The following is an 18,310-nucleotide window of genomic DNA, read 5'->3' on the forward strand; positions in this document are numbered from 1 at the left end:
ATTTGTGAATGTATTGTCTGTTCAAAATGTTTAGCGTACTTCCCGACATGCAACAAACTTGAAATTTGCCATGTGGGTACTTTGCAAAATGTACACCATGCAAAAATTTAAAGAAAATACACTTTTGTATTTAGGGGGGGGGGGGCGGGAATGACCATGAAGTGTGTGGCGAGATTCGATATCTGCTGAGCGTTTCTGGTATCGATTAAACGGGAATAGGCCGATTCTAAAGAAATCTACAACCTTTGATTGCTTTGCGCGATCTAAAGAATCGAATCTTGTCGTTCGAGCGTAAGTTTATTTTCCACCGCGCGTTGGGTTTTATTTAAATTTTTATTAATGAGATAATCATCTAAATTTTTTTTTTCATTTGTATATGTTATGTTTTAAAGTATTTGGAGTTTTTCAATAAATGTTTCCCACGGGCAACGCCGGGTGCTTTCCGCTAGTACCTCATAAATGAAACTGAACTATCAACTGGCGGTTTATTAACATAATTTATTCATAAATACCGTCGCTCGTTTATTGGGACGGGTTCAGCATCCAGGGCTCATCACTTGACATGAGCCCGTCTCATTAACATAATTTATTCACTTACACCGCCGCTCGTTGGGGGAGTGGATTGTGTGTTGAACCCCGCAAGTGACGTCATGTCACCTGCTGCCGCGTGACGTCACGAGCTGCTACACCTCGCTCGCTCTCACAGATCCGAGGTGAGAAGTTAACATCGTGGTTGTTGTTGTTGTGGTTGTTGTTGTCGTGGTTGTTGTTGTTTACCCAGGTAGAGCCTCTCTCCGTCTCTCTCTCGTAGGGATATCAATTGAGTAGCAGCGAGTCTGGAATCGATGTCCAGGTTTGAACATTACAACGCGGAGCCGAGCCACGCGGGGCCTTGCCTCCTGCCCTCGCCTGATTGCATTTGCGTTAATCCTCTGCTTAAGTTTAATTCGTCTTCATCTGGCTCATTACTTCATGCGACCTCCTTTGCCAGTAGCAACATATAAGAAGAGGTTTTTCCCCTTTTCTGGCAACTGAAACAGGTGTTAAGATATTCTTGGTTTATTCGGTAAAGTCACGTAGAAGGGAAATAATAAAGTAATACAATGGCTTGCTGTGGATTTCACAGCTGACGATGATTGCTCGAGTTGCAGTCGAAACGTCGTGAGAATTGTTTTATTTTATTGTTTTTCTTCGAGACTTTAGGTGTGAAAAACAGCAAGAATTTTTTTGAAAATGTTCTTGCTGTGTTTTTCACACCGGATTGCTCGTGTTGCAGTCGAAACGTCGTGAGAATTTTTATTTTTCGATTTAAAGCTTTCGTGACTGCAGGGATTCATCTTCTTGGTTCTTTCGGTAAAGTCACGTAGAAGGGAAGTAATAAAATAATAAAAATAAAACATAATAAAACAATTCTCACGACGTTTCGGCTACAACGCAAGCAGCCGTCTTCAGGTGAAGAATGAGACAATGCCAAGCTAGGAGCTTATATATAAGCTGCGTTGGAGGTGGAGGAAAGAGCGCCTTAACAAAAGAATGTGCATGTGAAGAGGAATTTAGCATATTCATGGAAAATGCGTAGGAGGTGGGCGGGGGGGTTTCAAAGTCATATTATGCCCATGCATTATGCAGGATCAACAGCACCAAGGGGGGGGTGCAGGGATTAGCAGTAACAAAGGAAAGGAATGTTAATGATATGTAGCTGCAGTTACTCAACCACCACGTAGAAAACTAAAGTATAAACTACATAAAAAACTAAAGTATAAATAGCATAGCACCATCAGTATACTTACTATACTCTACACTAAGCTGAGTTACTAACAGCAAGTAATACATTACAATTCTACGTCGTAAAAATTATATAATATGCTTCCATCTAAACTTTATTCTATTGCATCAACGAGCATATACCGTACTATATACTGCCAACATTAAATTATATACTGTATTGCTGTAAACCAACCTATATCTTATACATTTAATATAACACTATGTATTATTCTACCCACCCTAATGTGTGTCGAAATGGTTTATCACGTCCTTCCAATGATTGCTAAGCCAGAATCCATCTTCTCGGTTAAAATTGTCTCTGTGTTTGTATATGTGGATCGCCTCATGAACGAATCTCTCATGATAGCCAGATGGCTTGCAGAGAACCTCTGTCTTGGAGAAGTCAATGTCATGTGAGCCCACTGAATTGTAACAGTGATCTGCCACGGCTGAGGTGTTTGTCCTACCGTGTTTCAGGTCTGCCTTATGTTCACGGATGCGGTCCGAGACATGTCGTTTGGTTTCTCCAATGTAACTGCTACCACAGAGGCAACTTAGTTTGTAGACGCCAGGGTACTGTATGTCTGGAACCACATCTTTTACAGACGGGACCAGATCACGGATTTTATGTACTGTGTTGAATCGGACCTGGATCTTGTGTTTAATCAGGATTTTGGAGATCTTTTTTGTGACCCCAGCAATGTAGGGTAAGGTGATGGTCTTGAAAGGCTCCTCAACAGGATCCTTCTTGATGGTTGGAGTGATGGCTTTGCGGATTGTGTAGTCGGAGTAACCATTAGCCTTAAGAGCTTGGCGTACGTGTTTGAGTTCACTGGAAATGTGTTCATGGTCGGAGATGCATTGGGCTCTATGATATAGAGTCTTGATGAGGGAATTCTTCTGGGATGGATGGTGGTGGGAATGCTTATCTAAAACCGGATTCCCACCACCATCCATCCCAGAAGAATTCCCTCATCAAGACTCTATATCATAGAGCCCAATGCATCTCCGACCATGAACACATTTCCAGTGAACTCAAACACGTACGCCAAGCTCTTAAGGCTAATGGTTACTCCGACTACACAATCCGCAAAGCCATCACTCCAACCATCAAGAAGGATCCTGTTGAGGAGCCTTTCAAGACCATCACCTTACCCTACATTGCTGGGGTCACAAAAAAGATCTCCAAAATCCTGATTAAACACAAGATCCAGGTCCGATTCAACACAGTACATAAAATCCGTGATCTGGTCCCGTCTGTAAAAGATGTGGTTCCAGACATACAGTACCCTGGCGTCTACAAACTAAGTTGCCTCTGTGGTAGCAGTTACATTGGAGAAACCAAACGACATGTCTCGGACCGCATCCGTGAACATAAGGCAGACCTGAAACACGGTAGGACAAACACCTCAGCCGTGGCAGATCACTGTTACAATTCAGTGGGCTCACATGACATTGACTTCTCCAAGACAGAGGTTCTCTGCAAGCCATCTGGCTATCATGAGAGATTCGTTCATGAGGCGATCCACATATACAAACACAGAGACAATTTTAACCGAGAAGATGGATTCTGGCTTAGCAATCATTGGAAGGACGTGATAAACCATTTCGACACACATTAGGGTGGGTAGAATAATACATAGTGTTATATTAAATGTATAAGATATAGGTTGGTTTACAGCAATACAGTATATAATTTAATGTTGGCAGTATATAGTACGGTATATGCTCGTTGATGCAATAGAATAAAGTTTAGATGGAAGCATATTATATAATTTTTACGACGTAGAATTGTAATGTAATACTTGCTGTTAGTAACTCAGCTTAGTGTAGAGTATAGTAAGTATACTGATGGTGCTATGCTATTTATACTTTAGTTTTTTATGTAGTTTATACTTTAGTTTTCTACGTGGTGGTTGAGTAACTGCAGCTACATATCATTAACATTCCTTTCCTTTGTTACTGCTAATCCCTGCACCCCCCCCTTGGTGCTGTTGATCCTGCATAATGCATGGGCATAATATGACTTTGAAACCCCCCCGCCCACCTCCTACGCATTTTCCATGAATATGCTAAATTCCTCTTCACATGCACATTCTTTTGTTAAGGCGCTCTTTCCTCCACCTCCAACGCAGCTTATATATAAGCTCCTAGCTTGGCATTGTCTCATTCTTCACCTGAAGACGGCTGCTTGCGTTGTAGCCGAAACGTCGTGAGAATTGTTTTATTATGTTTTATTTTTATTATTTTATTACTTCCCTTCTACGTGACTTTACCGAAAGAACCAAGAAAATTTTTATTTTATTGTTTTTCTTCTACGTGACTTTAGGTGTAAAAAACAGCAAGAAATTTTTGGAAATTTTCTTGCTGTTTTTCACACCTGACGATGATTGCTCGTGTTGCAGTCGAAACGTCGTGAGAAATTTTAATAGTTTTATATTTTTATTATTTTATTATTTCGCTTCTATTTGATGACTTTACCGAAAGAACCAAGAAGATGAATCCCTGCAGTCAGGAAAGCTTCAAATCAACATTTAGGTGTTAAGATGTTAAAACGCCGAACTGAAACCTCTTGCAAGGAATCGTGTCTGCATTAACCACGATATACTCACGATCAATGCAAACAAGAAACATGCTGATAATTGGTTTTTTACCCGTCTATCTGGCAACAAAACTGACACCTTTTTTTACAAGGAGTCATGTTTGCATAGACCACAATACCTGCAGTCACTAGTAGTTGCCGCCCGCTTTGCGGGCGGTGTGTTTATGCTTGGTTGGTGGGGAGTTGAAAGTGGCTGGACACAATATACATTATTATTTGGTTCTTTCGGTTAAGTCACGTCTAAAGATAAAATAATAAATTAAATAATGGCTATTTTTATTATTTGGTTCTTTCGGTTAAGTCACGTCTAAAGATAAAATAATAAATTAAATAATGGCTATTTTTTTATTTATTATTTTATCTTTAGACGTGACTTAACCGAAAGAACCAAATAATAATTCCTGCAGTCACGAAAGTTCTAAAATTAAGACACAATATACATGTTTTGGTGATTGTTTTTTTTTTGTGAGGTTATATGTATTTATATGAGACGCTCAACCGACAATATTAAAGAATGCAAGTTATTGAAATATAGAATGCAACTTATTCAAATATCTGGCGATACACGATATTCTTCGTGTACACTCCGTCTTCCTCCTCGTCGTCAGGTCCCTCAATAAGCGCCTTGATGTTGGATCTTGCCGTGACTCGCGATAGTGCCACGTACAGTTGGCCGTGCGAGAAGCATGGCGTTGGTAGATATAATCCCAGGTTGTGAACAGTTTGCCCTTGCGCCGAAGTCGAAATGGGAAGTCCTTCGTGTCGTCGTCGCTGATGAAGATGATCCGAAGGATAAACACCTCCTGACCGTTATGGGTTCCTGTCATGATAGTCGCGTGAATGACGTGTGGCTTCATTTCCACGATGCGAAACCGTGTTCCGTTGCACAGGCCAGCGTCCGGGTTCAAGTTGCGCATCATCATCACTGGGATGCCTTTCTTGAGGACCAACTTGTGTGGCGGAACCCCGTTGATGTTCACCGAGTTGAGGACCTCTGTCTCAAAGAATGCTGACCCTGCTCTCTCGTCGTCCTCAACCGAATCTGTAGACAGGTACACTTGTGGAGCTTCTGAGACGATCCGCGACAGCCTCATTCACTCGCTGCACAGTGGCGTTGGTCGGCGTCAGAATAGTGCGGCGAGCGAAGTAGTCGTTCGTTGCCACCGTAGGGTCATTCAATTCATCTGCACTGTACATGGCATCGACAATCCTCTTCAACCCGAGTGGAACGGGCAGATGATTGCCGTCCTCATCTCCGTCGATGTCTGGGTCGTATTCAGGATTGTCGATCACCATGGCACGCGGAATCTTCATGCAATCCGGACCGAGGTCTGGATCAACTTCATGCCTACCCTCTCCGACTTCCAAAATAAATTCTGAAAAGGCAGCCAGTTCTGCGGCTGATTCTTGGTTCTCTGCGCACTGGACTCTCATGTTCACAGTCAGATGAACTTGCTTAAAGTGGGACCACAGGTCGGACGACTTGAAATACGCACCCACAGTATCAGCTGGTGTTTCTTTCTTGACAACTGGCAGAATCTGTCGAAAGTCACCGGACAGGACAACCACTTTGCCTCCAAACGGTTCATGCAGATTGTCCAAAATATCGCGAAGCGTGCGATCCACCGCTTCAAATGCAAACCGGTGCGTCATTGGGGCTTCATCTCAAACGATAAGACCTGCCTCCTTGATAAATGCTTAGAGCTTGGACTGTTTGCGAATGAAGCATGTGGATATGTTCGTCGGTTTCAACGGGATCTTGAACGTGGAATGCGTGGTACGGCCGCCTGGAAGCAGCAGCGAGGCAATGCCGCTGGAAGCAACAGCAATCGCAATCTTGCCTTGAAGACGTATCTTCGCCAGCACATGGTTGAGCAGCGTGGACTTCCCTGTGCCGCCCTGACCATCGATGAAGAACAGCTTTTGATCGGGTTGACTGTCTTCGACTGAGCCAACAATTTCGTCGTAGATTTCTCTCTGGTTCGTGTTGAGTCTGTCAGCACGTTCTACAATGTCTTGTAGCTCGTTTCTATCATATCCTTCCAATTCGTGGTGGATATGGTTGTTCTCAAGCAGCGAGTCCAAGACCAAGTGTGGGTACTCGGAAAGCTGCGGGAGGTCGTCAAAGTCCGACAGAGCCATCCCATCTGCTGTGAGGAACTCGTGGAGGCTGTGAAGGGTCTTGAACTTTACCATTTATTCTTTGTTGGTCAGCTCGCGGTACTGGTACTCGTAATCGCGAGCCAATTCGTCTTAGAATTTATCCCAGAGAGCCTTCGCATCTGGTGGCATGGAATACAGCAGAATCGTAGCGAAGAGTTGACTAAGCTGGTATGGCATCTGAAATAGCGAGGCTCCTTCCAGACACGCAACCCATTGGCGATCGCTCTCAAGGTAGCCTGCTCGCATGGCTGCTTCCTTGAACGTCGGGCATAGTTCACCGCGAATGGTGCGCAGGTCTTCGAAAAACTCCAGGCCAGGTATGTGGCACAACAGCACACGCAAGTAGAAATGCTCATGATCACGCGGAGAGCAATGCACCATCCTCCCAATGGTGCGTCGCTGATTTTTGTATCTGATCCATTGCTTGTCCTTGTTGTCCCAGCGAAACAGCATCGGTATGTCTTGGTACAACATGTCCTTCGCTTCGGCGTTGTTTTGGCGAATTCTAAGAACCTCGTGAGCTTCGTATGGCGAGCATTATCCAAGACTTGCTGTGGATCAGCGGTTCCAGCGTAAGTTACGAATTGGCTGTTGGGAAGGTGGATGTCGAGCGTGACAACCGTGTGCGTCTTGCCTTGAATTGGGTACTCGAGTAAACGCTGGCAAGCCTCCGCTGGTGAAATGTAGCGTGCCTTTACGTACCGGATGATCTCATTCGGCTCACGTCGAGGGTGTTCAGACTCCCTCACGTCATCCCCAACTGCCCGCGCACTGATTTCCGTCATATCAGCGCCTTTGTAGACGTACTTGTACAGGTACTGGATCGCCGTGATGCTCGAGCACACCTCAATGTTGATGTGGCAATCGTATTTCTGAGAGATAAATGGATTGTACACAACAACCCATTGATTGACTGTCGCATTGTCATATTTCTTGAACTTGAGCATGCCGTCCATTCGCAGGCATCTTCTGTAGACAGGAAACCCATTCTGGTTGGTTTGTGTCACCTCGGACAGTGCCTTCGGGAAACATATGGTGCACTCGCCATCCTTCATACACGGAGAGCTGGGGTTTAGGGCTCCACATGGCCTGTGCATCATGCTGGTCAAAACTCGGTTGTACAGATAACTGTTCTTCACGGCATCTGGAAGTTCCGCGGACACAAACTTGTTAAAGTCCTTGTGAGTCCTGGGTTTGTCTTCATTGGCGAGAATAATTAGTATGTGAGCGTGCGGCAGTCCATGCCTCTGAAACTCGACCACATAGATTCGCGCGATTTGCTGCCCAAACACCCCATCATCGAGATCCTTCAACACTGCTTTGAGCTTCTGTTGCCACACATGTGCGACAATATCTGGCCTATCTTGAGCAGTTTGGTGTGGTCCGTTTCTGTCTATCGTCTTTGTGATTTCATCCCATTGAGGGTTGCACATCACAGTCATGAACAAATCCGGCTTGCCAAACTCGCGCACCATCGCCATGGAGTTCTGATACTGTGAGTACATGTATCTCTCACCACCCGTGAACGACGCTGGAAGTACGACGCGCTGTCCGACTTGATCAAGGAAGTGACGGCGGCGGCTTGGCTCTGGATGCACTAACATGCCTGTGTCACGATCGTATTCTGACACTAAGCCTTTGTTTTCGCCTAATGCAACCACGCCCTCATGCAGGTACGCATTCAGAACTCCCTTGTAAAGATCCGCTCGAAGTGTCTTCTGGTTTGCTGCGACCCAGCGCAGACTCTCCTGTTCGCACTTGGCACGTTGGTCAACCACCCACTGCTGGAACAGTCACCCGCCTTGGTGGAGAACCGACTGGTCGTTTTCCTTCTGGTGGAGTCGGTACGCAACATGTTCGCGAAGCGCCATTCGCCTCTTGTTCCGATACGTAGCGCCGTTCGTGTACTCATCCGTGTACGTCCAACCCATTTCCCCGAGAGGGAGCAAGAGAGGACATTGAAGTGAATCGTAGATCGACTGGGTTTCGAACAGTCACAAAAGCCCACCTGACCGTGGGAAGAGAAGCAAGTCTCGGTGATTCGCCGCGTTGCCGTCATCAACCAACACAGCAGCAACCTCCGTGGCCGTGGGGAGATTGTGCGTGCGAGGTCCCGCATAGTTGTTGGCACGCAGGCAAAACACGACGTTGACGGGGTTGTCGCCGGCTTCGATCATGCTTCTCATCCGCTGACCCATCGTAAGGAACTCGCGCGCAAACGGGTTGCACGTCTCCATCATGTGCTCCAAGTCCAACAGCGCGACTCTGTTCAGGCCACAAAAATCCCCTGTCGGCGAGCCACTCGTGCTTCCTTATCTGGATCGTACACGTAAATCTGCGCAAACTTGGGCTTCGGTGTCTGACCGGCCTGATCCGTATATGGTAACAAAGATCCCAAGAAATGGCCCATCGCTCCTTGGATACGGTATGTATACACGCCTCTCTGCCCTTGGACACTTTGATCTTCCGCTACTGGGTCGAAGCGGCGATTGCTGAAAGACGCACCAAGCGACGTAAATGCAAACACTTGATTGTACATGCGTATCTGCTTGCGAAACTCTTCATCTTGGTACCACTTGCGTAGAATGGCCGGTGCAGGCTGGAGTGGCGGAAGAGCGACCTTGCCGTCAATGCAGCATGTGATCGAAGACTCGCCCGGCCACTTCCTTGCTCGACACTTCGAGCAAACCGAAGTTGGCTCTGGTAGTTTGTGTCTTCCTGCGATGACATTCTTCCCCGAAACTCTCGAGACTTCAAACTCGTCTTGGTTGGCGAGGGCGTCTTTGTAGCGCTTGGTTCGCCGTTGAACGCGTCGCTGTTCCAGCGTCTCCTCGACTTTGTTTTCTGTCCTCTCAATTTGCCATTGGGACTGGCACTGTCGCATCTCCTCTCGTTGTTCTTCCGTCATCCTGGCGAGACGTTCAGCTTCCAGCTCAGCATGGCGTCGACGCGCTTCCTCCTGCTGTTCTTCCATCAACCTCCGGCGGCGCTCAGCTTCCAACATGCTGTGGCGATGTCATTCCTCCTCTTGCTCCTCCTCAGTCAACAGGCCGCGGCGCTCTGCTTCCAGCACACTGTGGCGACGTCGTTCTTCGTCTTGCTGTTCTTCCGTCAACCTTCCGCGCCGCTCAGCTTCCGAGTCACTGCGACGATATCGTTTATCCAGTAGTCGCTCGTCAGTCATTCTCGAACGACGCTGGGCCTTCACCGCAGCGCGATGCGCTCGCTCAGCATCTTGTTGAAACGGAGATCGCTCGGCACGTCGCAAGCGATCCTTCTCGTTGCGCTTGAGGCGACGCAACTCTTGAAGGCCCAGTGTGAGTTGTGGATCCTCCCGCGCTGCGGCTCGAGCAATGACAAAGTCAGGGTCGTGTTCTTCTTGCTTACCTTCTTCAAGATCCACGTGGAAGTCGCCGGGAGAAACGACATGATCGTGTACGTTCATGAGGACATCCTGCATATCACTTGGTTGATCCATTGCGTCGTTGCCAGCGTTGGTTTCTATGCGCCCTTCATCGATAACATTCCCCAAGTCAAGCTCTCGCATGGCCTTATTGAACCGAAATCGCTTCACTCGGCGGCGATTGCGGCGACGATCTTTGACCTCTTTTGACCTCCTTCGGCTCGGTCGCGGCAGGAGTTGCATTTACGATTTCGTTTTTGTGCAAAGCGCCCTCGAGCTCCTCTCGTGTCTCTCTCTTTCGCTTGCTATAGGGATGAGTAGTTAGAATTGGCGACGGTGACTATGAAATAGTTGAGCAGCTCACGCACCCTTTCCGCGTTCCACGACCACGGCTTGTAGTCATCGTGGTGCCTGTTGTCAGATATCTGGAAGTCTGCGTACACAAACGTGACGCGTTAGACAGAAAGCCTATGTAAACCGCGTCTCCTCTCAGTTCGTGACATCTGAAGCACTGTACAATATATCTCGCTGTACTGTTGCACAGGGGTACTGGCAGATAAAATCCCCCCGACTGACGCACAAACGTTGTCACGACAGATATATAATACACGCAGTGCCTATACCCTGCTCGCTACCAAGTCCCTAGGTGACCGCCAGCTATGTTCTCACTCGTTGAGAGTGTTTGTTTTACCCAAAGATGACCCTCACTTCCGCACGCACCACTGTCCACGATAAGCGCACACTGGCACACTTACAGATCCAGCAGTTTGTTTTGTTTAATTTTATTCGTAACGCACCATCCATATACGCTCCACCATCCACCATGGCCTTACATCGCAAAGACACAGCCCTGGTGTGCGTCAGCGTGTGCGCCATCCACAGTCACATTGGTCAGCAATGGCACCGTTCCGGTCGCACACAGGTTGGCCCCTGCATCCTCCGTCTGTATGTACACACACAGACAGATCCGCTATGGGGCCACCTCTATTTTTATAAAAAAAAATGTTTTTTGTTGGTGGTATGCCGTCCATGGAGACGTGATCATTGTCAATACAGAGTAATGGTAATAAGCCGGATAAACCGAAAAGTACCCATTGTACCCATCAAACAGTCGGCTCGGTTGCCCCATGGGCGTATTGACCCATGGGCGGAACTCCCGAAACTGTAGGGGGCGCTACGCAACTGGCTGTGGTCCCGGCAGGTGAAGCTGCCAGCTCAGTCCGCTAAGACTCACTGTATAGCGACCCCTGCCTACTCGTAAGGTAAAGTTGTTTGGGGACTCCACTAATCGCAGCACGCAGCACCCATTTTTATATAAATATACGTATATTACCGTAACTACCATTCGCACACTTGCATACACACCACACTCACACAGCGTAGTGTCTGCGCCAACATTGCACTGCACCACTGCGGCGCAGACCTTGCCAGACCTATGCTATCACACACCGCTTACCTTCTGTGTGCTTCTGCTTGTTTGGAAATCGATGACTGACTGACTGACCGGCGCGTGCTGCCGCCAAAAAGCACGCAGCCCACTTTCAGGCAATTAAATGTAAGGGATAATTTATTTGTCCAAACAGAATGAAGGCGACACCGACAGAATTTCTCGAGCGCTGGTTTAATATATAGGGCCGTGAACTGTGCTGGGCCACTTTGCACACACTTGTTTCGGGCCAATGAAAGATTAAGCACAGTGGTTTCAAGGGAATGGGCGCAATATTGATGGAGCTGCATACGAAAGAGTGGTCAGTTTTGGCCACTGGGCCGTCGAACCGAACACCACTAATAATGAACAGATTTTATTGAAAGTTCTGGAATTGAAAATGTATGTGGCTATCTGATTATTGGAGGGTTCTTGGTTGCACCCGCGGACGTTCTTCGTTGCCGAGATATCGCCACCAGGACGCAGTGTTCGGCGGGTGCAACAGCAACACTGTACCTACAGTAGATTTTCCGTTGCGATCATCACTCTGAATATGGTGTTGCGTGAAAGTAGGTGCAATTGTTGACCGAAGAGACGCTCTCGGCCGGCAGGTTTATTTATTTATATTTATCGAATGAAAGTGAGCTTTGGCTTTTTGCCGGCTGTTTTATTTATTTTTATCGAATCAGAGCGAGCTGTCTGGGCAGGCCCGTAAATAAATAAATATGCGTACGTCCACACACGCAGAAGACCAAACCAGCGTAGTTGTTTAAGATAATGCATTATGACTGCAGGTATTGTGGTCTATGTAAACATGACAGCCTGTAAAAAAGGTGTCAGTTTTGTTGCCAGATAGAAGGGTAAACAACCAATTTTCATATTTTTACTGGCAAATGAGGTTCCAATGGTGAAGAAACATGCTGTGATAATAAATGCATTGTCTATGAAACTTTTTTGTCCACACCAGAGACGGCTTTCTTTCAAGCCTAGTCTCAAACGGTGTTAGACCAGAGGACAGCGCCAAAAGGCGAACAATGATAGCTCGGGGTGAGCAGCTACATCATGGGACTTCCTTTGCCAGTAGCAAAATATAAGAAGAGGCTTTTCCCCTTTTATCATTTACAGATTTGTACTATTTTTTTGTTTTGGGATATTTTTTGTATAGGTTTCTCCGTGTTTATTTCAATTGGTTGGACCATCTCTAGCTCCACCCACCTACCTTGATGCACCCATCTCAGGCCTATATAAGTCCTTGTCTCAGCAGCTTTTTCTCTCACCTGAAGACGATTGCTTGTGTTGCGATCGAAACGTCGTGATCTATTATTTTCTATGTAACGCGACTTGACCGAAAGACCCAAAGAATATTCATTCCTGCAGTCAAGAAAGCTTTAAATCAATAAATAACTACGTAGTTTGATAAGCTCCCATTACACCATTGGAACCTCCTTTGCCAGTAGCAAAATATGATAATTGTTTTTTTTACCCTTTTATCTGGCAACAAAACTGACACATTTTTTTACAAGGAGTCATGTTTGCATTGACCACAATACCTGCGGTCAGAATGCGAATAAAAAACACAACTCTGATAATGTTTTCACTGCACTTGGAATTGATTGGTCCCCACCCGAGACAGCTTTTCTTAGAGCCTCGTCTCACATGGTGTTGGACTAGATGACGCCAAAAGGCGTACAACTCAAAGACAATGCCCCATCAGAGTATGAGAGCTCGGGGTAAGCATTTACACCATTGGAACCTCCTTTGCCAGTCGCAAAATATGATAATTGTTTTTTTTAGCCTTTTATCTGGCAACAAAACTGACACCTTTTTTGAGTTGTACGCCTTTTGGCGTCATCTCGTCCAACACCATATTAACTGCTCTGCAGGTATGCTGCAGGGCAGTTAATAGATATTTTCTCTGCAACAACGATGAGGTCGGAAGAGCGACGCACACATGAATAGGTGGAACGCTGTGTTCCTAAAACCCAGCAAGACAGTGGGGAGCACAACTGGTTCATCTGTCAGTCATCCCTTGACACCTGGATCATTCCCATTATCTGCTGACAAGGAATCCACACTACATGTCCTTAAATTGCACCTATCATGGCATTAGCATTTGGATAAGGTTACTTGCAATTCGTCATGAATGGTGGATATTTGTTTATATCTGTTAATGATGCATGTGGAATGTACGTGCATTTAAGAGTTTATCTTGGTGTGGAGCTGTGGTGGAGTTATTTCACTGCATTATGAACTCAACAATTAGTTTGATTATCACCGACAGTAAACATGATTGATAAGTGAAAGCTGAACTGCTTGTGGGCCTCTGCTATGTTGATTGATCTTAAATTAATTACATGGTGAAGTGAGGAAGCGTCAATACTGAGCAGAAGAAGGCGGCCAGGCATGGTTCTGGACACACCACCACTTTACCATGCCAGTGTGTGACAGTGTCAAGTTTGTATTTGCAGTAAATTATATTAACTATTGAACATGGAGGTTAAATCAAAACAATCGTTTAACTTTTGGAACTTTTTGGAAGAATGGAAACAGGAAATTAACAGCACATATGCTGCTGAAGTTAGATCTGTTCATCCAAGCAAATCTGAGCCTGGCTTCACACCTCTAAAGTTGCGATTGAACATTTATTGATGCATTTCTGCATAATACAAATAGTATTATTCCGAACAGCCTTTGCTATGTTAGCTGATATTTGCTTTTATAAATACTACTTTTGCAGCCAGGCTGCCGAAATTGTGTGCTTGGTGTTTTGGGTGAACATTTATTTTGAAGATACTAGGGCTTCCAGGCATATTAATAACCTTTTGCCCTCTCATTGTGTGTCTTAACAGCCCGTGTGATGAATTGGGGATAATCTTGAATATATGAATAAATATAGACGTGTAAGTCATGTGTGATTGTGTATATATTCATTCCTCTGTGCCGCGATACTGATGAAGATGGTGTGGACATTTTTTTCAGTCTGCAGCTGATGCTTCCTCTGATGCTTTTTCTCCAGAATTGGTCTGATGGAGCAAAGGCACTCAGCACAGCTCGGTACACAAAGACAACAATGGGACCAGTATGCAAACAGCATGGATTGTACTGGAAATTTTACACAGGACCAGAGATCTCCAACGGGAGAGAAACCCTTCAAGTGCACTGTGTGTGGGAAGGCATTTTCAAGTTCATCTTATCTTAAAAAACACCAGAGAACACACACAGGAGAGAAACCCTTCAAGTGTACTGTATGTGAGAAGGCATTTTCAAGTTCATCTTATCTTAAAATACACCAGAGAACACACACAGGAGAGAAACCCTTCAAGTGCACTGTGTGTGAGAAGGCATTTTCAAGTTCATTTTATCTTAAAAAACACCAGAGAACACACACAGGAGAGAAACCCTTTTGGTGCACTGTGTGTGGGAAGTCATTTTCACGTTCATTGTATCTTAAAATACACCAGAGAACACACACAGGAGAGAAACCCTTCAGGTGTAGTGTGTGTGGGAAGGCATTTTCAGATTCATCTGCTCTTAAAAAACATCAGAGAACACACACAGGAGAGAAAGCCTTCAAGTGTGCTGTGTGTGGGAAGGCATTTTCAAGTTCATCTTATCTTAAAAAACACCAGAGAACACACACAGGAGAGAAAGCCTTCAAGTGCTCTGTGTGTGGCAAGGCATTGTCAAGTTCATTTTATCTTAAAATACACCAGAGAACACATACAGGAGAGAAACCCTTTAAGTGCACTGTGTGTGGGAAGGCATTTGCACAGTCACCACAGCTTCATACCCACCAGAAAACACACACAGGAGAGAAAGCCTTCAAGTGCACTGTGTGTGGGAAGGCATTTTCAAGTTCATCTTATTTTAAAATACACCAGAGAACACACACAGGAGAGAAACCCTTCAAGTGCACTGTGTGTGAGAAGGCATTTACATGGTCATCAGGTTTACAGATCCACCAGAGAACACACACGGGAGAGAAAGCTTTCAGGTGTAGTGTGTGTGGGAAGGCATTTTCAAGTTCGTCTTATCTTAAAATACACCAGAGAACACACACAGGCGATGAACCTTTCAAGTGCACTGTGTGTGGGATGGCATTTTCACAGTCATCAAATCTTAAAATGCACCAGAGAACGCACACAGGAGAGAAACCCTTTAAGTGCAGTGTGTGTGGGAAGGCATTTTCAAGTTCATCTTATCTTAAAATACACCAGAGAATACACACAGGAGAGAAACCCTTCAAGTGCACTATGTGCGGGAAGGCGTTTGAACAGTCACCACAGCTTCATAGACACCAGAGAACACACAGGCATCAGAAGACCCCCAAGGAGTGTAGTCTGAAATCGAATTGTGAAAGTCAAAGTGCTGCAATGAGCCCATCGCTCCTGAAAAAAGAACCAGATGTAAATACCAGCTTGGACACTATGAAATGTATCAAGGTGAAATTTGAAGAGGCGAAGGTGAAATGTGAAGAGGTGACAGTGAAGAGCGAAGAAGTGAAGGTCAAATGTGAAGATGAACATTCAACTCCAAAATCGGACCTTCACATCAATGGAGACAACGTGAAGCAGGAGGAGAATTCTGACTGTGAGGCAGAGCGAGGCAACTCCCAGCAGTTTGTGGAAGTGGAGGTGTGGGTGGACTTCTTAAACAATACAAAGTAAAATGGAGAACCTGTAGATGTGTAAGCTTGAGACAATGAAGCTCCAATAGATTCACATTTGTCACAGGCCTTTAATGAAAAGAACGTGAAGTTGAACACTCCATTCCTATGTTCAACCTGCAGAGTAAGAGCGGTCAGTATTTGTGGACCTGTGGGTTGGGTAGATCTCTAACCAGGAGCGAGAGCCAATAAGCTTCCAAGCATTCACTATGTTATAATGTAATGTGAGGTTACACCTGGATGATGATGATTGGCTCTGCTGGCTTCAACCCGCAACCAATGGGGAGTCAAGCCAGGGGCGTGGCCCTGGAGCTGTACAGTAGCTTCTGGAAAGTTCCAGGGGTGTGGCTGAGGATTGGCTGCGGGGCATCACGTGGGCCAGGGATTAAAAGGGGCAGAGAAGGACAGCACGTGGTCAGTGTGCGGAGGAACGAAGGGGGAAGCCACGTGGCTGGTGCCGTGGTCCGGAGCCTGCCACGTGGCGGGCCGCGGCAGTCTCTGTCTCTCTGCCTCTCATGCTGTCAGCCAACAAGTTCAAGTTCATTTATTAGGTATAGCCCTGCGAGCCATTCGGCTCTTGAATTGGGTGCAACCTCAACAAACAGAAAACAAAAACATGTACAAGAAAACATCTTAAAGTGAATATGTGACTAAGTGAAAACAGAAAATCCAAGAAGAGACAGCAAAATATTGCAGAAAAAACACCGTACACCAACGCTGTGTGCAAACATTCCAGTGGGATGCAAGTCAAACAACAACAACCACAATACAACTTAGATTAAGGCCATCAGTCTAACTCTGTACTACAACAAACAAACATGTCTAAACCAATACTCTTTTCGAAATCAAAATAAAGCCATGAAAGCAATGAAACAGTGATCATAGGAACTGTGACGGAATTTTCACAATAAACAGCATGTACTACCAAAACCCTGCAGCTATAGCTGGCTGCATGAGTCACTCCACAACAGCAGGAGCATCAATCGGAGTATTATAATTTTTCAATGCACCTTTAATAGCGTGAGAGGGAGCAAGAGAAGTGGAGGAACAAATGTAGTGAAAGCGGTGAACGAAACTTAATAAAGAATTCTCAATTCCCAGCGTTTCAATGGGGTTTATTACATTGGAGTCGGAAGTACATTTTTAGACCGCTTGGACCATCATCCACGAGGTCCAAGCACCTCAAAAAGAGGAACTCACCGGACCCGCCGTCAGACGACGACGACGATGCCGATGAGGACGAGCTTCTGGGCGCAACGGGACCGCTGCCACCGACTGCTGCTCTCCCCGCCGCCGCGCCAAAAACGACAGGCCGGCGCAGAGGCGACTCCAGCTGCGGACGAAGGGTGGTGACGAGTGGCAGAACAGATTGAGACTCTCCGTGCGGTGATGCTCAATCTCGTCACGGTGGTCGCGTCGTCTGCCCCCCTGGGTCGGCCTCGTGAGACGAGTCCAAGTGCGGACGACCTTGACCTCCAACGGGGGGCTGTAACCGCCATTACACCTGCTGCGGAGGAGGCCGCCATCTTGGGCTGGGTTTGCTGCCACGCTGCCTGTGGCCGCCATCTTGGCGGAGCCGCGTGCTGCGCGGGTGGCGGGAACGAGCACGTCCAAGGACTCTTGATGGTGGCCGCAGCCATCGCCTCCTTAATATTAAATAATTTGTCGCCAGAGGTGACTGGAGCGCTTTTACGTGGAGATTCGAATCCGCCTTCCGATCGGTGCGGTGGACGGACTCCGAGGCACTTGAGGCTCTACCTACGCTGTTGGACGACGTGTCCCTGGCCGTTTTCCGCTCCATCCCGGCGAGTAGGAAGAAGACGCTTAAGGACGCCTTCGCTGAAATGGCGGAATTTTACGAGCCGCCATCGGCTGCCCACAGAAAAATCATGCAGCGACGTCGGGGGTCGGAAGAAACGCCTCTGGCGTCCCGTGGTGCGCTATTAGCGCTCGCCATGGCCGCCTACCCCGAGTCTTCCGCCGACCTCCTGGACCCTCTCATTCTTGCAAGAATGATTGAGCTATCGCAAGAGTTGAGCATCTCGCTGCCGGTGTGCGGCCATGAGCTGCTGACGTCTCGCTGGGCGGCGCGATGTTTAGACGCCAAATTCAATTTGCGACGTTGGCACCAAATGGCGGCGAGGACGGGGGACCCCAAAAAGGACGGTGAACCGCTGGGATGGGCCCCGCGTCGCGTCGTGCACATTCCGAAAGAGTCCAGCGACGACGACTTGGTGGCTGCTGCTCCTCGCTGGACCCCGCAACGCCGGCAGGACACGTGGC

At 46.6% G+C, this 18,310-nt stretch overlaps 1 protein-coding gene and 2 pseudogenes across 1 annotated transcript; 1 reads left to right on the forward strand and 2 right to left on the reverse strand.

The window, feature by feature from the left end:
• Positions 1-593: 593 nt before the first annotated feature.
• LOC133361379 (zinc finger protein OZF-like) lies at positions 594-17,690 on the forward strand. The gene is made up of 2 exons (XM_061580305.1): positions 594-713; positions 14,378-17,690. The coding sequence occupies exon 2, from the start codon at positions 14,388-14,390 to the stop codon at positions 16,026-16,028; it is 1,641 nt and encodes a 546-aa protein (XP_061436289.1). The 5' UTR covers positions 594-713; positions 14,378-14,387; the 3' UTR covers positions 16,029-17,690.
• On the reverse strand, positions 4,903-6,022 carry LOC133361371 (uncharacterized; annotated as a pseudogene).
• LOC133361372 (uncharacterized) lies at positions 6,623-8,772 on the reverse strand (annotated as a pseudogene).
• Positions 17,691-18,310: the final 620 nt, after the last annotated feature.

Source organism: Lethenteron reissneri, chromosome 72, assembly GCF_015708825.2.
Source record: "Lethenteron reissneri isolate LAM-NWPU_2019-01 chromosome 72, ASM1570882v1, whole genome shotgun sequence".
Classification (NCBI taxonomy): domain Eukaryota; kingdom Metazoa; phylum Chordata; class Hyperoartia; order Petromyzontiformes; family Petromyzontidae; genus Lethenteron; species Lethenteron reissneri.